At 44.1% G+C, this 20,852-nt stretch overlaps 1 protein-coding gene and 1 long non-coding RNA gene across 12 annotated transcripts in view; one reads left to right on the top strand and one right to left on the bottom strand.

Annotated features, from left to right (window-relative positions):
• Window positions 1–217: 217 nt before the first annotated feature.
• On the bottom strand, window positions 218–13,603 carry LOC309631469. Of its 10 annotated transcripts, none has more exons than XR_014246279.1 (4): window positions 11,604–13,603; window positions 4,771–8,221; window positions 4,298–4,408; window positions 218–1,395 (listed from the first exon to the last, which is right to left on the bottom strand). It is a non-coding gene; the product is annotated as an uncharacterized lncRNA (long non-coding RNA). The 10 variants fall into 10 exon arrangements; XR_014246281.1 differs by having other exon boundaries at window positions 218–4,408; window positions 4,771–4,858; window positions 6,722–8,221; XR_014246275.1 differs by having other exon boundaries at window positions 218–422; window positions 1,288–8,221.
• Window positions 13,604–13,616: 13 nt separating this feature from the next.
• Window positions 13,617–20,852, top strand: part of CCDC93 (CCC complex scaffolding subunit CCDC93) — an 85,462-nt gene continuing 78,226 nt past the window's right edge. The window contains exons 1-3 of one of the 2 annotated variants that reach the window (XM_082397890.1): window positions 13,617–14,056; window positions 18,235–18,348; window positions 19,864–19,958. In XM_082397890.1, coding sequence (XP_082254016.1) covers window positions 13,700–14,056; window positions 18,235–18,348; window positions 19,864–19,958 — 566 coding nt within the window. In that variant the 5' untranslated portion in view covers window positions 13,617–13,699. The remainder of the gene's footprint in view (window positions 14,057–18,234; window positions 18,349–19,863; window positions 19,959–20,852) is intronic. The other variant, XM_082397891.1, reaches the window with a different exon arrangement.

The following is a 20,852-nucleotide window of genomic DNA, read 5'->3' as shown; positions in this document are numbered from 1 at the left end:
GTGGAGGGGCTTGCAAGGAGAGACACATCATAGATGACTTAGAAAACAGTGGATGTTCAATTCAGGTACTTTTTCTATTGGCTGAGTTGACAACTGAGGATCTCTCTATAGCAATACTTTATTGTTCAGCTTGCACTTAGGGGGATCCCCTCATTTCATAGAGACCCCCTCATTTAATATAACTTCTCTCCCACTTTTCCTGCCCATTCTTTACAAGACAACAGTCCCGCTGAGTAAGTCTCTGACATACATACAGGATCGTGCATGCACGCCTCTCCCAGATAGAACCTTTAGGGTGGATTACACCTAAATGTACGGATCAAGACCCTCTTGCCTCAGCAGCCGGCATGGTCCTCGAGTGCACCATTGCCCAGGAAGGCTTCCATGGGAACACCAGTGCTTCACAAGGCGTCAGTTGATATCTGTAGTCAAATACATTTGTGAGATACACAAAGCACACAGTTTTTCTATTGCAGGATTTCTCCAGGTGTTTCCTATATGAATATGCATTAGGACTTTCTAAGGCGGGGTGGGGTGGGAAACAATACACAACATTTCTAAACTTATTTGACCCATGGAGCCCTTTTGTGGGGTGAACGAGGTGAGCAAGTCAAGGTATTACTCAATGAAACACACTGTGGGAAATGGTGATCTGAAGTCTGACAGCACAGTGCTTTGGCACGACTTACTAATTAGTGATTTATTCATTACAACAAGCAATAGCCTCCTTTATCTTAATTCATTTTTAGAATAAATATAAATAAATGACAGAAAACTGAAGTTGCTATTTTAGTTTTGTCTTTCATCAAGTTCTAATTCCTCCTTCAACATTATCTGTGCATCTTCTGCATTTGTTCTTTGGATGCTCATTCATCTGCATCGGCTGTAGATTATTCTCTGCCCTGGTAATTTTAAGTACCTAATAAACTTCCACCAACTCTTTGTATCATTTGAAAGAAAGTTTATTGCTCTTTAACCCTTTTTAGAAATTACCATAAAGCTAACTGGACTCAAATCCCCATCCTATCACTGATGGCACATAAAATAGTGTTTTTCATATCTCAAGTCCAAAATCGTGTTACCTGTTGTAGACAGTTTTAGTGGAAGAAATTGCAAAAGTATATATATATAGAAATGTTAATTCTGCTCTAGCTGACATATTCAGAATTTTTGGTATTCAACCCAAGCTTTGCATTTGCTTTGCAATTTTCAAAATGCAGAGCCTTACGCTCTCTTTCAAAGGCTCTGGTATCATCCAGAAGCAATTATGAAGAAAAATGAAATTACCTTTCGTCATTCTATCTTCTCCCGGCCTTGGAAACGCAGACTGACAATGAGCTGACAATTACATGCAATCCACTTTCAGTTAATTTCACCATAAATTGAGGCTGAGGACTGCTGACAAATAAAATATATTATTCGTCTGAAAACATTCTCTTTGGGGCTCCAGATCTCCAATCTAGTTCATTAGTGGTCACGATCAAACTAAGTTGAGAATTGATTTATGCAATAGTTATCCTTCTGCAATAATTAATTCAGAAAATAATACTTTGGTGGAGATTTAAAAAGGAGCAGTTTCTAAGGCTCTGATAAAATAGAAAACTTTTAAAATAATTATGAGGCAGTGTCCCTAAGGGAGGAGATATGCATTGCTCTCTTGCCTATTTCCACAAGTCACTAGACTTAAATCACAGTCAGAGATAGCTCCTTGAACCTCAATTCAGTTCATCTAACCACTTTTGGTATGTACTATGTGCTAGGCACATACAGTGCATACAGCTAAGTCTTGGAGTATCACAGAAATGGAGCATCCTCAATGAGTGTACTATTAACTGTCCTAATAAATGTTGTAATAGACAGAAGAGCAAAGTGTTTTGCAGTCATAGAGGCTTCAGGGATTAATTCTGCTTGAATCATTGGGGGATGCTTCATGGGAGACAGTGGTATTGGAACAGGTCCTAGGACAATGGGTACATTTTTAATTGGCTGAGATGAAGCACTGTGGGCTGGAGGGAATGCAAGTTCAGTTCCAGGCAGAGGGAACAGTATAAACAATTGCAAAGAACCAGGACGATTCCAGGCGGGTTCTGAGAAGAGGTGAGAAATCTAGGGTGGCTGCGTGAGGTTAGGAGAGGAGGACATGCTGGGACGAGATTGTGAAGGGGAAACTAAATCCTCAGACTATTTCTAATAAATGGGTTTTTGTATCAGGGGGCTGCATTGTTCACATGATAAATCGGGTGGCGGTGTCATGGGATGAAAGAGTACTGGAAGGTATTGTAATTGTTCTGCTGAGAGCCAATAACAAATTGTGGGAGACGAAAATACAGATGCAAGGAACAGAATCTGGGAGTAATCTAGTTCATCCCCTTAGAAGTCGAGGCACAGTGAGGTCTGAGGTTGGAAGGATCCTGTGGGCGTTGAAGTCATGGAGGCTGTGAGCCAAAGATGGTGAGGAAAATAAACTATGAATTAAATGCTGAAGTCTTAAAGGAGGGTGGGCATATCTTGGAAGGTGATAGAGGAGGATGATATTTCTTCACTGTTTGGCTCATTTATTCATTTGAAAAACCTGTCATTGAAAACCTACTCCACTGGGCATTGGGGATACAGACACCAACAAAACACATTAAGTCACCAGCTTTGATCAAAGAGGAAACTTATTGTCTTCAGGCAGAGGAAGGTTTCAAGGTTAGTTAGAAATTTAACTGAGCATATTTTTATACCCAACAGGTTCTACTACAAAGGAAGCAAGGAAGAATGGACGTCATAGGTGACTAGCAAGTACGTTTTGCATGTTTATGTATATTTTTATTCTATTCCCCTGGTTGATTAAAATCTTACTGGAGTACAGAATTCTAGGTTAAAAATAATTTTTCATTAGAATTTTGAATGTGTTCCTCCGTTTTATTCTAGCTTCCAGTGCTACTGTTGCAAAATCATGCCATTCTAATTCTCATTTCTCTGTGACCTGGTCTTCCTCTCTGTAAAATCTTGGCATCTTCTCTTCATCACTAGTGTTGTGAAATGTCATTATACTGTGCTTTGGTGTGAATCACTTTTCCATTCATTATGCATGGCATTTGGAGGGTCTTTCTAATCTGGACACCCCTTTATTATATCTTTGAAAATCGCCTCCCCTACTGTCTTCTATTATGATGTCTGACCTCCTGGACATTTCCTTTGCTCTATCTTCCAACTCTTCTACTGATTTTTAATCAGCTATCTTTTTTTAATTTCCAAGGGCTCCCTTTCATATGTGAATTATTATTAATTATAATTAGTAAATATCTATAATTGTAATTATATAAGTACAGCATACAAGGCTGTGAAGTGAGGTTTTTAAAAAAATTTGGAGTTTTGGCTGAGGCTTAAAACCTAGAATGTAATGTACCCCCATATTCCAAAGAAAGATGCTAGACCATTCATATAAGACTCACTATGAGATTGTGAAACAGGTCCTGTGCCCTTAGCCTACCTTCCACCTCTATGCATAAATGAAGAGAAAGCAAGAAAGAGGAAAGGAGGGAGGGAGGGAGAGAGACAGAGAGAGAGAGAGAGAAAGAAGGAAGGAAGGAAGGAGGGAAGGAGGGAGGGAGGGAAAAAGAAAGGCTGGAGACTCTTCAAAGTGAGTCAAGATTTTCTTAAAGAATTATACGTGGGAGTGGGAACATTTAAAGTGGATGCTTCTCTCTACCCCTCAGGCCCAGCAAAGGGAGGCTTCTCAACACACACTCAAGACCCTGGGATTCTCTGCCATGGGTAGAGACTAACATCCTGGGCCCCAGCCAGCTTCTGCTGAGCTGCAGACACCTGTAGGTCTGCTCTATGCTGCAACCTGGGCAGTCGGGCAAAGTGTGGGAAGAGAGTGCTTTGGGGGAGAACTAGACTCATGTCCTCTGGACTTAAGGGGTCTGATGGGTGGGGGGGGTGGAGAGATTAGTGCCTTCTAATCACCTGAGGCTACCTGGTAATACCTGTGTAGAACAAAGAAGAGACTAGAGTGGGAACAGTCTATGAACTTTCATAGTTGGACTGGATGGGGATTCACGAGTTCCAGGAACTAAGTGGAAAACCAGGAAGGTAAGAGTGAGCTTGAAAGGACCCCCCACCTGACAGTTATGCATTAGCAGAATGAGCTTTCTTCAGGAGCACATGGAAGGAGAACAGAGGGAACTGCATGAGATTGAGATGTCAGCAGCATGGTGCTTCCCCCAGTGAAGTGTGGGGAGAACAGAGCAAGGTCAAAAGTCCCACGAGACAGTTGGCAAAAAAATTACTACAACGGCATGCTCACCAGAAAGGATCAGCCTGGGACACCTGTCACACAGAGGCATCAATGACAGGCACAACAGCCCAATCAAATACAATTTTCCCCTTCTCATTCCGGTTCCCCTTGGGCATGACACTGGGAGGGGCAGAAGCATCAGTTAGCGAACGTGGGAAGAAGTGGGGTGAGAGCGCTAAAAGAATAGTCCATGAACCCCTGCTTCCATTTTGCAGAACTCCAGGTCAGATTCAAGCTAGGAAGGGGGAGAAGGTATGAACTGGATGAAAGACTGAAGACTAGATTAGACTGGACTTTTTAATACCTGACAAGGAGACGATTTTAACCTCCCAAAGTGCCCATAAGAGCCTTAGGATCTGCACAAGATCTGATCCAGATGGGGGGGAAAGGAACTCTAACAGAGCAACTTTAAAGAAGGTGGGTGGGAGGAAAACCAGGTTTCTTCCTGTTTGCAGCTTATCGAGTATAACCCGTTTACTGACCTGGTTATAATAGCTTTTTTTGGTTTCCTCTTCCATTTTCTTCCATTCTTTTTGTCCTTGTGGAGTCATACTTTCGCTATCATACTATCTGGATATCAGGACAGAAAGAAGATGGACACATGTGTCTAGTCCAGTCCCTTTTTTAACCACAAATCAACGCAACTGCATTTTTTTACACCAACAGCTCTTTTTCCAAGAATGATTAAGTTGACCTACTGATGTTTGAAATGAGAAATCAGTAGATGATAGGACAGTCCCAAATTCCCATGTAAATATTGGGTGTATTTCACTTATGTAAGCTTACTCAAGAGAACAGTTATAACTGTGGTCCGTCTGAACTCTTTTCTCTGAAAGGATAATCACTGTCACATCTGCCACCTGGTGGCCATTCTGATGCACACATTATGCTAATATTCCACACCTGGCCCACACCTTTTCATCCATCCACCCATCCATCCATCATCCATCCATACATCCATTGTGCACTTGTTCGAGGCAGGCTCTGAGCATGAAGATAAACAGAAAACACACAGCCCTTGTCCTTCCTTGAGGAGCTGACAATCTAACGGGGAGAAAAACATGCATTTTTTAGGGAGATTTGTAAGAGCTAAGGCACTAAGGTTCAAGTCTGTATTTTCAACTTTTTTTTTTTTTTCTCAACTGGCTTCTTCCTTGCAATTTAATAAAAGATATTCCAGTCCCTGCTGTCTTTTAAAAAAGCCAAAGAAACAAACTCTCCATCAATCACGTACCCCTAACCATCTTATTTCTTTCCTTCAATCCATAACCAAGCTTCTCCACAGAGGAGTCTACATCCTCTGTCCCCTCTTTCTTGCCGCTAATTCACTTTAAAGTTTTTCTTTATTTCATTTTTAATATATTTTACTATAAATAGTTAAAATATGCAGAAAATAAGAATAATAAAATTGCCCATGTATTTATCACCCACCTTTATCAAATATTGACATTATATCATATTTGCCTCAGATCTTCTTTCCCCAGGAAATAAAACATTACAGATAGAATAGATGATCTCTGACCTTCCTTCCCACTCCTTTCCCTGCTCCATCTCCCCCCACCCCAAGCGAATCACAGCCATGAGCATAATTCCCAGGCAGGCTTTCACACTTTTACTACATATTTATGTATCCGTAAGCATTGACTAATATTATTTTGAATGTTTGTTAACTTAGCAAATCCTTATGAATGTTGCTTTTCTTAAAAATTCAACTTTGGGGTTTCCCTGGTGGCGCAGTGGTTGAGAATCTGCCTGCCAATGCAGGGGACACGGGTTCGAGCCCTGGTCTGGGAAGATCCCACATGTCGTGGAGCAAATGGGCCCGTGAGCCACAACTACTGAGCCTGTGCGTCTGGAGCCTGTGCTCCGCAATAAGAGGCCGCGACAGTGAGAGGCCCATGCACTGCTATGAAGAGTGGCCCCCGCTTGCCACAACTAGAGAAAGCCCTCGCACAGAAACGAAGACCCAACACACCCAAAAATAAATTAATAAATTAATAAAAAAAAAATTTCAACTTTGTATGTTTCACAATGAACCATCTTCAAACACATAACTCTAGTTCATTTTCACCACTGGATATTAAACCATTGTATGAAGATATCCCAAATTATATATATCCATTCTTCGTTTGATGAACATTTAGGTCATTGTATTTTTCTATCTCAAACAATGCTTGCCGTGAACAATCTCATGCACACCTCCTTGTCCACATGTGTAGTTCTTGAAAAGAGGACCCTCTGTCCTGCAACTGGAAAGTGAGGAGGAAACTCCCTGCCCTGTTCTGGAAAGTGAGGAGGAAACTCCCCAGGCATTTTCTCTATTGAGGGTCTTTGCCGGTCCATCACATCCTCTACTCTCAACAAGAAATGTCACTACCCCAAGCACTGGATTCAGTCCTCTATCCACACAGCCTGAGAACAGAAGTGACTTACCTTCCAAGTTGATCCCACCTTGCGATAAGTCCAATTTTGAGGATGCAGAACTGCAACAAGATGATTTTTTTCTCTCTCTACTAATTTAATTCTGATTTCTTTTTCTCTTACTTTTATTGCTATTAAGTAATGGTTCAAAAAAGAAGCCTGTTAGAATTAAAATTTTTAGGATGATGTTTTCTAATTTTAGGTTATTTAAATGCCAATCTTATAAGCTGACGACTTCCATGTCATTCTGTTTGCAGGTAGAGTAAATAGAGCAGTTTTGTTGTTTTAACAAATCCAATCAAATAATCCAGAAACACTGCAGCAATCATTTGTCTTTGCCAAGAAATGTGAAGGGTCTTAGGAGAACATTTCAGAAATCTACAACATAATTGTAAATCTTACTAGTAAATTATTTCCATTTTATTTGATTTCAAGATAATGAAAGCATAATATGTCTTTATTTAAGACTATTTAAGAAGTCTCTCCTACTGATCCAGGAAAACATCATTGTTTGGTCTCTCTTCTAAAGTAATTTTGGATTTTTTTCATTTAGCTTCACACAGAAACTTGATGGAACTGTGGTTCCTTGGATAACGTTACATAAATGCAGTTTATTTAGAAATACATTTCCTGAGTCAATTGTTTCCTCCCCTACCATTTCCAGACGGTGTAAGGGCTGGGTTTAGGCTGTTGCTGTTTACTGAGTCCCCATAACATGGACAGTAGTAGGAGTTTTACATGAGCAATCTTGTCACTGGGGGACATTTGAAACCCAAAGTCCATTTCTGTAAACCAAGGGCTGAACTGACTCCAGGGATACAATGGACATGCTTATGAAATTCTTTTTCTTCAAGCTCTCTGATGGCTGTCCTTGCGCTTAGGTGAAATCCGAGCACCTTGGGGGTGGCCCGCAAGGTCCCGCGTGGGCGGGGCCCCTCCACCTCCCGCTCTCTGAACTCCAGCCCCTCAGGCTCCCCCAGCTCCTCCCCACTCTGCCCTCGCGCACATCCCTCAGCCCCAGACGCTCTCCCCTACGGTGTCTCTTACTCCACTCCAGGTCTTAAATGGATATCCTTGGAGAAAATCTCACGGACTTCCCACTCAAGACCATTCTTCCTGGTCCTCCTTCTCATCCCACCTTTCAGCCTGCCATGAAGGGCACTTATTTCACCTGCAATCCTGTAGTTTTGATGTGATTATTTTTTGACTGTGCACGTTCATCTCACAGCTCCATTTTGTTCACTTACTGTATCCAGTGTTTTTCCGTCAGAGGTTTGGGGGTGCTTGTGGCATATGGAGAGACAATTCTTCCTTGTGCGGTGCATTAGTCGGACTACGCTGTGATGATGATATCAAACAACCGCCAAATCTCAGTGCTCGCGCTGATATCCCACTCGTGCGGCTGGCTGGGCTGGGTTTGGCTGGGCTTCGTCTCAGGTCTGCTGCCTTCTCTGTTTCTCACTGAAGGATCCAGGCAGAGGGAGCCGTCGCTGCCTGGGTACGTGCTCGTAACTGTTGGAATGAACAGAAGGGCTCTTAGCATTCCCCACCCAGAACTGGCGCAGTCTCATATCTTCCCTCATTCCTCCAGCCAGAGCAATTCTTATGACTCAAGTTCAATACAGGGCACTTGCCATCCACAATGGCTGGGTGCTAGATTGTTGGTAATGACTCTCAGTCACTGTGAAAACTGCAAATGCCCCTTGGGTGCTGAATCACACCTCCCACCCCCACTGAGAACGCTTCTCAGCGCCTGGCACACAGTAGGCACTCAATGGATATCTGGTAACAAATTAACTTTGCCAAATTACCCTCCAAAACCCTTGCAAAACCTTAATGATGAGGGAGTGTTATGGCATTACTGTCCTCAAAACATTAATTATTTCTTCGGTGCAAAGGTTATAGCTAACGTGAGGCTGAGAATTTTTTTCATATATACAGTGACAATTTCTTTGAGTAATTCTCTATTCAAGTCTTTGGCTCATTTTTCTATTAAACTTTTCTTCCTCATTTGCAAAAGCTCTTGTCACTGGTAATGAATATTTTTCCAGTTTGCCTTTTAAATGTTTTAATGAGTTTTTGACAGGCAGACATTGCTAATATTTATATAGCCTCATTTCTTACCCTTTTCTTTCCTGGCCTGCTGCAGTGAACGTTTTTACAGGCAACATGATGTTGCACCAAAAGGACATACTCTAATGTATTTACCCATTCCCTTTTCATGGGCTATTTACAGAGTTTCCAGGTTTTTCTCTCATAAATGACATCATGATGAAGATCTTTGTACATAAGTCCTAAAAATGGAAGTATCATGTCCAAGGATATGTTGTAGGTTCTTGATACAGTTTGCCAAATTACCATTGATACCCTACTTTCCATGTCCCACACCCCAGAACTTGACACCCCAGGATCGACACTCCAGATCCTCACATCCTAGGCACCTGTATCCCAGGTCCTGCTGATGGACCCTTACTGGCCAGCTTTGTATAGCGGCAAGCAAGGCGAGGGGGTAAGAGTGGGTCTGGAGGGGCAAAGAGAGGTTGTCCAGAACAACCTAGATGCTCCTTTTGCCTGGAAGGAGATCTTCCCATGGCACCTTCTTAAGATTTGGGTCTCCCTTCAAATGGCACCTGAAAGCCCTATACGGACCCCTTCATCTAAAAAATGTACATGATGACAGATCTAAAAGAGCCTCTGACTCCAAATATTCCCTATCCCATTACACTGTTTCTTTTCTGTGAAGAACACTTATTTGTACCCAATACTATCTTATTAATTTACATGTTTAATTTCTGTCAGTAATCATCTTGTCTGGTTTGCTAACTGCAGTATCTCCAGCACCAGGAACGAGTCTTTGGCACAGAGAGGGTGGTTGTCAAATTGGCCGCTCATCGAAATCACCTGTGAAGCTTTAAAAATCCACTTGCCTCCCCAATCGTTTTACCAAGAAAATGTTAGATATCATTTTCTGCAGGAGATACAGAATGTAAGAGATGTTCTCAAGCATTTATTCATTGCTGTGTAGCTGGATCCTCGTCAAGTCCTTTCTAATGTAGTGAATAGAGTGTGGTTGTGAAAATTATGGAAATTGTTGGAATTCTTTAATAAAACTACCACGTTTGGGAAAATGCACTAGAAGAACTCATCCAAGTGTGTGTGTTTCCGTGTGTGTGTGTGTGTGTGTGTGTGTGTGTGTGTGTGTGTGCTGGGTTGTGTCCAGAAGCAGAGGAGGGTTAGGTTTGCTTGTATCGTCTGTGCCTCTATTTTTTACTATAGAAATGTGACATGCTAAATACCGGGTAGTGTGTTGTAAAATTTTACTGCATGAGAATAGATCAGCATACAACTAAGAATTTTCAGGAAGAACTCACTTAACTTAAAGACTCTTAGTTTGTTTAGGAATCTTAAATTTTGTATGCCACTGTAATCTAAAAAGAAACATAATAATAATGTAGTCACTGTAGTTACTGTGTTGCCCAGGTACATATACCTGTATTGTTTTATATATAAACAATATATTCCAAGGGAAAAAATTCAGTATTCATGCTTCATCCCAGATCAATTAAACCAGAATCTCTGGGGGTAGAACTCAAGGCACTGGTACCTTTTAAAACTCCCTTGGTGATTCCAAGGTGCAGCCAAGTTTGAGAGCCACTGACGTAAAAGGAACTCAGGAGTATCTGTTGGATGGATGGATGGATGATGGAAGGATAAAAGGACACTGTGAATCAGAAATTTGGGGCTCTAGTCCCAGCACTGCCAATAACATGCTATGTGCCCTAAATTGTGTCACTCTACTTTTCTAAACACCCATAGTTGCCGTCTAAATTCCTGCTTCAAGACTTCACAATTCCCCTTCTTGGTTACAGTAAGAGCCCTGGAGTGGAAGAGCTGGGAGAAACGTGAGGACAGAATGACTGAGGCTTTGTAAAACTGTCACCCAGGATAAAGGTGATCCTAACAGGAAGCTCTTTACCATAGCAACCTTTTACCTGGAAAAGGAAAGTATCTGTGGAGTTCCCGAGAATATTGCTCTTAGAAGAACATCACACATCTCTGTACTGGATGTGCAGAGGAGGGACAGACTGATCCTTAATCCCCAAATGCCCCACTAGGGAGATAAAATGTGTGTATGGGCACCCTGAGCCAGAAGAAGGGGAGAGATGCATTTATCTGAGTCCTCGCAAAGCTCCTCTTCTGATATTATCTGTTTGAGGTCTTCTCTAAGGCAAACCTGGGCTACTCAAACTTTCTTTCTTTTTTTTTTTTTTAAATTGTTTTTCTTGTGATGAGATGCTCTTTCTTTTCTTCTTTTTTTTAATGTTTATTTTATTTATTTATTTATTTTTGGCTGTATTGGGTCTTAGTTGTGGCACGCGGGATCTCTGTTGCGATGCACGAGCTCTTTGTTGCAGTGCGCTGGCTTCTCTCTGGTTGTGGTGCGTGGGCTCCAGAGCGCGTGGGCTCAGTAGTTTTGGCGCAGGGGCTTAGTTGCCCCGCGGCATGTGGGATCTTAGTCCCCTGACCAGGGATCGAACCTGCGTCCCCTGCATTGGGAGGTAGATTCTTAACCACTGGACCACCAGGGAAGTCCCTACTCAAGCTTTCTTTTTTTTTTTTCTTTTTTTCTTATTTTTTATTGAGGTATAGTTGCTTTACAATGTTGTGTTAGTTTCTGCTGTACAGCAAAGTGAATCAGCCATACGTATACATATATCCACTCTTTTTTGGATTTCCTTCCCATTTAGGTCACCACAGAGCACTGAGTAGAGTTCTATGTGCTATACAGTAGGTTCTCATTAGTTATCTATTTTATACATAGTAGTGTATATATGTCACTTCCAATCTCCCAATTCATCCCACCTCCCCTCGTATCCATACATCTGTTCCTTACCTCTGTGTCTCTATTTCTGCTTCACAAATAAGTTCATCTGTATCATTTTTCTAGATTCCACATATAAGTGATATTATACTATATTTTTCTCTTTCTGACTTACTTCACTCTGTATGACAGTCTCTAGGTCCATCCACATCTCTGCAAATTGCACGATTTCATTCCTTTTTATGGCCGAGTAATATTCCACTGTATATATGTACCACATCTTCTTTATCCATTCCTCTGTTGATGGACATTAAGGTTGCTTCCATGTCCTGGCTATTGTAAATAGTGCTGCAATGAACATTGGGGTCCTACTCAAGCTTTCTTGATTGTTGCCATGGCTATTTTGCTGGATTCTTTTTTTTTTAAATATAAATTTACTTATTTATTTATTTTTGGCTGTGTTGGGTCTTCATTGCTGTGCACGGGCTTTCTCTAGTTGTGGCGAGCAGGGGCTACTCTTCATTGCAGTGTGCAGGCTTTTCATTGCGGTGGCTTCTCTTGTTGCAGAGCACAGGCTCTAGGTGCATGGACTTCAGTAGTTGTGGTGCGCAGGCTCAGTAGTTGTGGTGCACAGGCTCTAGAGCATAGGCTCAGTAGTTCTGGTGCACAGGCTTAGTTGCTCTGTGGCATGTGGGATCTTCCCAGACCAGGGCTCGAACACGTGTCCCCTACATTGGCAGGAGGATTCTTAACCACTGCACCACCAGGGAAGACCCCTTGCTGGATCTTTAAAAAAAAAAAAAGGCATGTTGCCACCCTGACTCTGCTACTGTCACCCTACATAGACGGGATGGTTTCTTACTGGGAAAGATAGCTGCTCGTGTTTATTTAAAACATTGCAAAGTCATTTACAACAGGGAAGTCCAGTGTGGCCTACCTGAGTCCTATTATTCTCCAGGTCCTATTCCCCAAGCTACTTTAAATACAGCTATTTAGGCTTGCTGCTATGTGAGATTGTGCTACCCGTTCCCTAGGCATCAACACCTGTCCGGTCATTCAACAATGGCTACAAATTATCCACCTTTAGTCCCCCTCATCCTATACCATCTCAGGGAAGGACAATTTTAAGATTCCAAAGATAACACATCTGGGAAGTTATGAGAGTGGGCACCTTAGACACTGAGTTTCACTGGCTGCACAACGGGTGAGAGCAAAATATCACACAACACAGTCAAGAGAGTTCTCATAGCACCTTAATTTGCATATTCAAATTTCTCAAATTACTGCTAAATACTGTTAGCAATATTTACCAACTACATTTTAAAAGGGAACGGTCATTCTTAGGATGCTTCCAACAATTTGTATACTCTGGTTCTAGAGAAATCTCTGTTCTGTCAGGATAAACTCCAGGAGGAGCACAAAAGGCACAAAGAATTTCTTCAAGGACAAACATTAACTGAGTACCTACTTTTTAAGACGCTGGGGATGCAGAGAGGAACACACACACACAACCTCTTTGATCTCAAGGGGCTCAAAGCCTCACCCTCCTCGCTCTGCCCCCTCCCGCCCCACCCTACACACTCACAGAGGGAAGGATCTTTCCTGCAGAAAAGTTTTCACATGTCACCTCTTTCTTCATCACTTAAAAAAAAAAGGCTGGAGAAGCCCATTATGGAGCGGGTGCGAGGGGCTTGTGGCTAGGGACACAACTCCTTTATATAGCTGCCATCCTCTGGGACAGACAAGGGGTGCTTCGGGCAAATGTAGCTAAAATGACGTCAATACCGGAGTCGCGTTCTCAGAGACGACCTTCTCCTCAGGAAGAACGTGAAACTGGGGATGGTGGGGGTGAGTTCCCGGCTCGGACACTGGGGAGGCAGCGAGCTGAAGAATCCTTCTTCGGGTACTCGGTTCCCTGGACCGTATATCAAGAAGTTTGCCCAAGTGCTTGTTAATCAGGGGACACCCCGATTCTGAGCCACAGCCAGCCGCGTCTGAATCGCCAAGCTCATCGGTGCTCAAGCCTTGACCCGGAAGCAAGCGGGCTCGCGGAGAGGACCGAACCCACGTGGGGCATCTGATGCCCGTGAGAAGCAGAGACGGGAACCTGGATGCTAAATTTCCCCAAGATAGAGGAATAATCCTTTTCATAAAGCACCTCGAGGAAAATGCAGAGCCCCGGCGCGAAGCTCCGCAGAATCTGGACCTCGGCAGGCGGCCTGGATTGCAGCTCGCGCGCCAGATCGGGTCCGGACCTCTCCCGGGGCTCCTTTCGCGCATGCGTAGTCGCGCAGCGCTCCCTTCCCAATGCGCATGCTCCGCCGGGCCGGGGCGCTCCCGGCCGGCGGCGGCGGCGGCAGCAGCGGCGGCGGGAGGAAGTTACCGCTTTGCACTCCACCCCGGTAGCAGCTTCGGGGCCGGGGACAGCTTCCTCCGGACGCTCCGCTGGCTTCGCTACCGCCGCACGGCGGTCCGACGGGATCATGGGGTTGCCCAAGGGGCCGGAAGGCCAGGGTCTCCCGGAGGTAAGGAACCCCCCCTCCCTCCCTGACACGTCCGGGTTTCCGAAAGAGGGCCGAGCCCACGGGGCCGGCTGCGGTGAGGGCACCCCGCCCCCTCTCTCAGGTGTGTCCACAGCCGGGAGCACCGGCCCTGTCCGCTGGGGGCCGAGCAAGTGTGGGCGTGGGCGGGGACGAACTTCAGCCGGTGCCGGGTCTCCCGGGACGGAGGGAGCCTTCCCAGCCCAATACCTGCGCCGACGCAGCCCCAGGCCCCGCGGGGCCCGGGGTCCCACGTCTCCGGCTTCCCCTGGCATTCCCCCGCGATCCCCGGCGCCGCTCGGCTCGCCGCGAGGACAGGGGGTGCTGCGCCCAGTAGTCACGAGACGCGCGCTGGGACGGTCCGGGCTCGGGTTGTGCAAAGGGCGGTGACCTTGTGGCTCCGGCCGCCGCCTCCCCGGGCCCACGGGGTCCTGGCGGCCGGCGCCCGCCGCCTTCGTATCGGGAGGGAATGCCGCCCTGCGTTTGTCCCCACGCCCCGCCGAGCCGGCGGGAGGAAGTTTGGGAGCCGTGCAGAGTGGCCGGGCGGAAACGGTCGCTGTATCTCCAGAAGGGAGGTGTTTGTTATTAAGTACTCACTTGGTCCTGAGGAACAGGATGATCAACGGTTTCTGGATTTACACACACATTACCTGGGAGGAGAGGAAAAGTGCATTTCCTTTTGGCTGCAAATATCACTTAGCTAGGTGCTTTGCATCTGTCCTCTATTCCAGTTGATTTACTCAAAAGCTAGTCTAGTTTACTAGGTTCTTGAAAGAAATGGAATCCACGCTGCACCTCTGTCCCCTTTCTAGGGTTCTGAAACAGGCATTTGTCAGAGGGACCGATTCCTTGACATGGTGCGTGGTCCCTTCACACTTAGCTTCCTATGGTCAGTCTTGCTTCTTTGCCCCTCTCCCCGCATCCGCATCCTGAGTTGTTAAATCCCACTAGTACCACTAATTGAGGGATCACTGTTCTGTGCATAAAAGCTGGAGGTGTAGTAATGGAAGGACAGACTTAAGCTGTCAGTGTGTGCTCCCAGAATGCAAATCCATTTTGTTATCTCCAGAAAACCTAGCAAGTTTTCTGACGTTTTCATTGTCCCACTGTACTACCAGTAGGGTCCTTCTAAAATAAAAAGCAACTTGCTCCTGTTGGTCCTTTGCTTAACCTTTCACTGTCAGGAGACTGGGTCTAATTTGTCACTTTTCCACGTTCCTGGCAATTAGGAGGCAAACAGGGTGAACATAATAATCCAATTATTATCACTTCGTTCAAAGACCAGTACATATGAATACGTCATTAAGCTGTCAGTAGTCTGGTTAATTCATTAAATTTAATTTTGTAAGCCCTTTATTGTATGTACGTGAAGGATAGAGATATAGTTAGACGTGGCTCTGCCTTCCAGCTTACGTGAACTACGGTGTCAGACAACTGATAATTTAGTGTGCCTGGTTTAAGAGCTCACAGCATTCATCTTTATCAGAATTTTAGTTTTAACAATGGGATGTATTACCCAGCCTGGTGGCTTTTTATGGCTTAAAGAGAGGATATTCTTTCATTCCCTGCATGTTAGCCAGTGACCCTTTTGCATTTAGTTCTAGTGTTAATCTGTGAATTGAATTTGGAGTCCTATCAACATTCTCCATTCATTGTCTCGTGCTAAAAAGTTACTTCGCGGGGTGCATTGCAAAAGTACACTTCTCCATTCGTGGGATAAGTGGATGGGAAGCACGGGCCAGGCACCTGCCATGGTGTGGGCAGCGGGAGCTCATTAGGTGCAAGCTGAGGCAGGGATGCCGCTCCCCAGATGTCTTGTCCTCTTCTTGGAAGTGTTTTCACGATACATGATTGAACGAATGAAGGGTTCCTGTTTTACATCCCGGGAGTTTTTTTTTTTTTTTTAGAAATTCACGTTCTTTTATTTATTTATTTATGACTGTGTTGGGTCTTCGTTTCCGTGCGAGGGCTTTCTCTCTAGTTGCGGCAAGCGGGGGCCACTCTTCATCGCGGTGCGCGGGCCTCTCACCATCGCGGCCTCTCTTGTTGCGGAGCACAGGCTCCAGACGCGCAGGCTCAGTAGTTGTGGCTCACGGGCCCAGTTGCTCCACGGCATGTGGGATCTTCCCAGACCAGGGCTCGAACCCGTGTCCCCTGCATTGGCAGGCAGATTCTCAACCACTGCGCCACCAGGGAAGCCCAATCCCGGGAGTTTTAAGCAAATACTTATATCATCCCATCTTCCTTTTCAATTCTATTTTTATGAACCATAACTATTCTTTATTTTCTCTTCTCTTTGTGTCTCTTGGCTTGTAGATGGTTCTCAACCGCCACAGATCTTTTGCCAAGGAAGAGAATGTGTGAATAATTAATATTTACTTTTGCATGTCTCCTAGGAATTAGTGAGTGCTAACCTTCAGAATCTTTGATAGGCCAGACCAGGGTCATTTGAGAAGGAAGTAAGATGAGCAGTGTCGCAAGGCTGTCTCTTCCATCACCGCCCATTGCAAGAGATTAACAGTCACTTTAATACTTCCATGTTCAGCTATGTGTTAACATGTGTGCTCCTTCTCCTGGCAGTTTGTACTTTGAAATAAACTTGAATTTCCATTATCAGTGTCATGACTATGAAAACATTTTGTTAATGCATGACTGGCTTAGGTCATGCACTTTATGTAATGTTTGAGCATGTCATTCCATATTTAACAAGTGTGTTCTTGGACCCTAATGCTGTTCAGAACAGAGGAGTAAACATGGGTGGATAACACATGGAATATATGGGTCCTCCCCTGAACCAGCTAATAGTCTATTTGGAAAGACCGGCATATACATTAACACCAGACATCTCACTCAGAAGAGGTTGATCATTGTATGAATGACAGACTATAAATAAAATAGAAATGCAGAGGAGTGACCACTTTAAGCCGTAGGGTTGACGTTGCATAGGAGCTAGAGTTTGAAGATGGTGTCTGGGTGGTTAGAGAATATCAAGAGAGCAGTGAAGGAATGAGAGTGAGCAGGGCTTGTTTAGGTTGGCCACAGCCATGTCTGTATTGTTTTGGCGGGAGGTAAAGGATGAAGCTGAAAAGATAGGTTGCAGCCCAAGATCTGAATGCCAAACCAAGACGTTTGGAATTTATCTGATAGACAGTGAACGATGCCTTAATGATGAGGGCCGGGGGCTGAGCTGAAGAGGGATGATGAGAAAGCCGTGATTTAGGAAGGAATGAGCAAGAGAAATTAACAGGGAAGGAAGATTGAGAGGCAGTTGCCATAGTCCTGGCATGGTGTGCAAAGAAAAGGGAAGGGAGGATAAACGTGAGCTGTGTAGTTAAGGAAGATTTAGCAGGCATCGTTGGGTAAGGGAGTAGTCAGAGGTGGGTGTGAGGATTTAAACCAGGGAACCTTGGCGTTGTTTTCTGTAGAGAGGTAGTTTTTTATTTCCTGCAATAATGGAAGCCAGGAAAGGCACAGTTCAGGAAAGTAAATGGAGGCAAAAGTACTGGAATATTTAGGTATATTGAACTTGTAGATAAACAACCTGAGAGCGAAGGTAGGATATTAATTAAAAACATTTAAATAAAATCCTTATTTACATATATTAAGTGATTATTTTATCTTTAAGGCAATCCTGTTATGTGGTAGTAATCTCCCTGTAATATATCTGGGTTGAAAGCCTTCCTTATATTTGCTGTAGAGATCAAAGTGCAGGTGGAGACACATGTTTGAACTCTTTGTTCTTGCCCCTCTTGTCAGTAACTTCTAGGATCAAGATGAGTATAAACTTAAACAAACCAAACTACCTGTTCCGTTTGAAAGGAGTTTATAATCCAGTCGAGAAGCCTGCCATACAAGTCACATGTTAGAGAACAGGGCGGTAATGTGCTGGAATCTTCCTTTCCCTGCATTCCTTCAGCACCTGATGAACAGTCCATACTACCTGTGCACGTCTTCTCGCCCCACCTGTGACGATTAACAGCTGGTTGAGGACCAGGGACCCTGTTCTGTGCGACTCTGGCAGCACTGTGTCCCCACACTCCTGCATGAATGCAGTGATACAGCCAATGTCATCTGCTCCTTGGCAGTGAGATTGTGGCATCGGAAATATACCTGGTGTTCCTTTATTCAAGGTAGCTTTTACCAGCCTTTTGCTTTTGTTTTAGGTAGAAACAAGAGAAGATGAAGAACAAAATGTCAAGTTGACTGAGATTCTGGAGCTCTTGGTTGCAGCTGGATATTTCAGGGCAAGAATTAAAGGCTTGTCACCTTTTGACAAGGTAAGACGAAGTCTTTCTAAGCATTAGGCTAGTTTTTGTCAGGACGGCACGGTTTACTGTGGCATTAGGGTATTTTTGGTTAGGATGGCATGGTTTACTGTGGAAAGGAGGAAGAGACTGCGTTTTTACTTTCTCTACGTCCTTGTTGCCATTTCTCCTGGATTCAGATTCATTATGGAAGTGTTCAAATTTCCTATTAAAAGAAAATAATCATGTATCAGTAAATACGTCCTTTCTGTGCACGAAGCTTTGAGATATACAAATAAGCAAAATAAATAGTTCCTTCTTTCAAGGAACTTAAAGCTTGGGTGGGGAGATAAAGTTTATGTAAGATAAAATAATTTGAAGTAATAGGGAGCTATCCCAAGTCGGGGCACTCACAGACAATTGCCAGGTATTCTGTGGGTGGTAAACACTGGATTTAGAGGAGGAAGAAGTCACTATGGGATGAAGTCATTTAATTCAGCAAAACCTTGAACAGTTCTTATGCACAAGGCATAGCAGTAGGTGTTGAGGGCACAAGGATAAGAACAAAGGCCTTATACCCAAAGAGCCTGACTTCTAAAGAGTAGGGAAGAGAGGCAAGTAAAACATCGTGCATAGACTAAATGGCACAATTCGGTAAGTGCCACAGTGAATTATGCACAGAAATGAAGCATTCGGATCAGTTGGGGCAGGCCGGGAAAGCTTCCTGGTGGAAGAAAGCGTTGAGTCCTCCAGTGGGCCACGGCCCTGGCTGCACGTAACAGATTCTTTTGTAATACAGATATCTAGGCCTCAGCCATTGAAATTCTGGTTTGTTAGGTCTGGGCTGGGCACTGGAATCTGTATTTTTATTATGCATCTCACATGAGTCTACAGTATAGCCAGGGATAAGATTCACTGTTGTGCTTTTCTAACATCAAGCTGTGTCTAAAAATGTTTTGTTTCGGAATGGATTTTTAGCCTCAGTCTCATTTGCATCTCGGAGAAATCCCATGACAAAACTAGAGCAAGGTTTCTCATCTCCTTTAGGTAGTAGAAAAAAAATGAGATGTATGGAAATTAAGTAATGAGTCACAGAATGTCACCCTTGTTACCCACCTATCTGGTCCATAAAATACGTAATTTCTCTGCAGTCTGGCACTTGCCTGTAATTGGATTAAGACTTCACCCAGCTGAGAGTTAATGTCTGTCCCATCAGTATAAAGAGGATCTATGCATCACAGGTCCATTTAGTAATAGAAGTCAGCTTCTCGGTCCGCTGGCCGTGAGTCAAGTGCTCAGTAACTGCACGTGGCTAACAGTGCTGTACTAAACAGTGCAGATACAGACTGTTCCCGTCTTTGCAGAAAGCTTTACAGTGTTCAGCAGCGCTGTTTAGGTGAATTGTAGTGGATGGAGTCAGGATACGTATTCTCTCTCTGAGGGTACCCAATTTTGTACATAAAAACGACTTATATTTTATCTACCTTCCGCTTCTTCCCCTCTTCCCAAACTAGGAAGAGAAAATAGGTATTTTTTTGTGTCTTTCAGGTGGTAGGAGGAATGACCTGGTGCATCACCACTTGCAGCTTTGATGTGGATGTTGATTTGCTCTTTCAGGAGAACTCTACGATAGGTCAGAAAATGTAAGTTATCCGGCTTTCCACGGAAGAGACTGAAGGGGGAGAAAAGAGCTAACTCTTGAGCGTGTGCTGTGTGCCAGAAGTTGTGTTAGACGGTTGGTTTACCTATAGGCTGAAAGAAGCCAAGGTCACACAGCTAACATACGAGAGTCGCCTAATGTTATTCTAATGTTATATAGGCTATTTCTGGTGCTTTTCCTTGATCACAGTTTCTGTCGACTGCTCATGTATCTCTTTCCAAAGGCAGTGAATTTGCATGGAAGTTGAATAGGTGAGAGAAGGGGAATCTTTCCCTCCCCGTTGCCTCTGGGTAAGGCAGAGCCCCACTTTGCCTGCCATCGAGAGAAGGCAGCCTGGGCTCCTCGCTAGAGATGTCACGGGAGGGTGCCCTGGCTGGTCATCCGTAGCTCAACAGGGGCTTGGTGATTTCATGAGACCATTGGGATCCCCAGTTCTGCTCAGCCCTCCCTGGGCAGCCGTGTGACCTTGGGCAAACCTTAGTTCCCTTTTCTGTAAGAAGGAGGGTTTGTGATCTCAGATCTGTGTGATTCTGTGACTGACTTACTCATTTTTCTGAAGCCTTATCCTCCCCTAAATGGATTAAAGATAGTTTACAAACACGCATGGGGAGCAGTAATACTGGAAAAGTGAAGCAAAGCAAAAGGAAAAAAAAAAGGAAACAAAGGGCAGAGTTGGGGATAAGGGACACACCTGTGAGGGGCCATAAAGGCCCTGTTTTTCCAAGGGTGGGACACAGATTTGACTGTGAAAAGAAGAAAAAAACATGCTAAATTACCCAATTTACAGTTTCCATACAGTAGAAGAAAAATAGGTCCCTGTGAATCACCAAAATTCTTAACACAAAGACCAAAAGGCATCTCTTGGCTCCTTGTTAAG

The sequence above is a fragment of the Balaenoptera borealis genome (genome assembly GCF_965194805.1).
Source record: "Balaenoptera borealis genome assembly, chromosome: 6".
NCBI classification, from domain to species: domain Eukaryota; kingdom Metazoa; phylum Chordata; class Mammalia; order Artiodactyla; family Balaenopteridae; genus Balaenoptera; species Balaenoptera borealis.
This window is presented reverse-complemented; position numbering and strand designations above follow the sequence as displayed.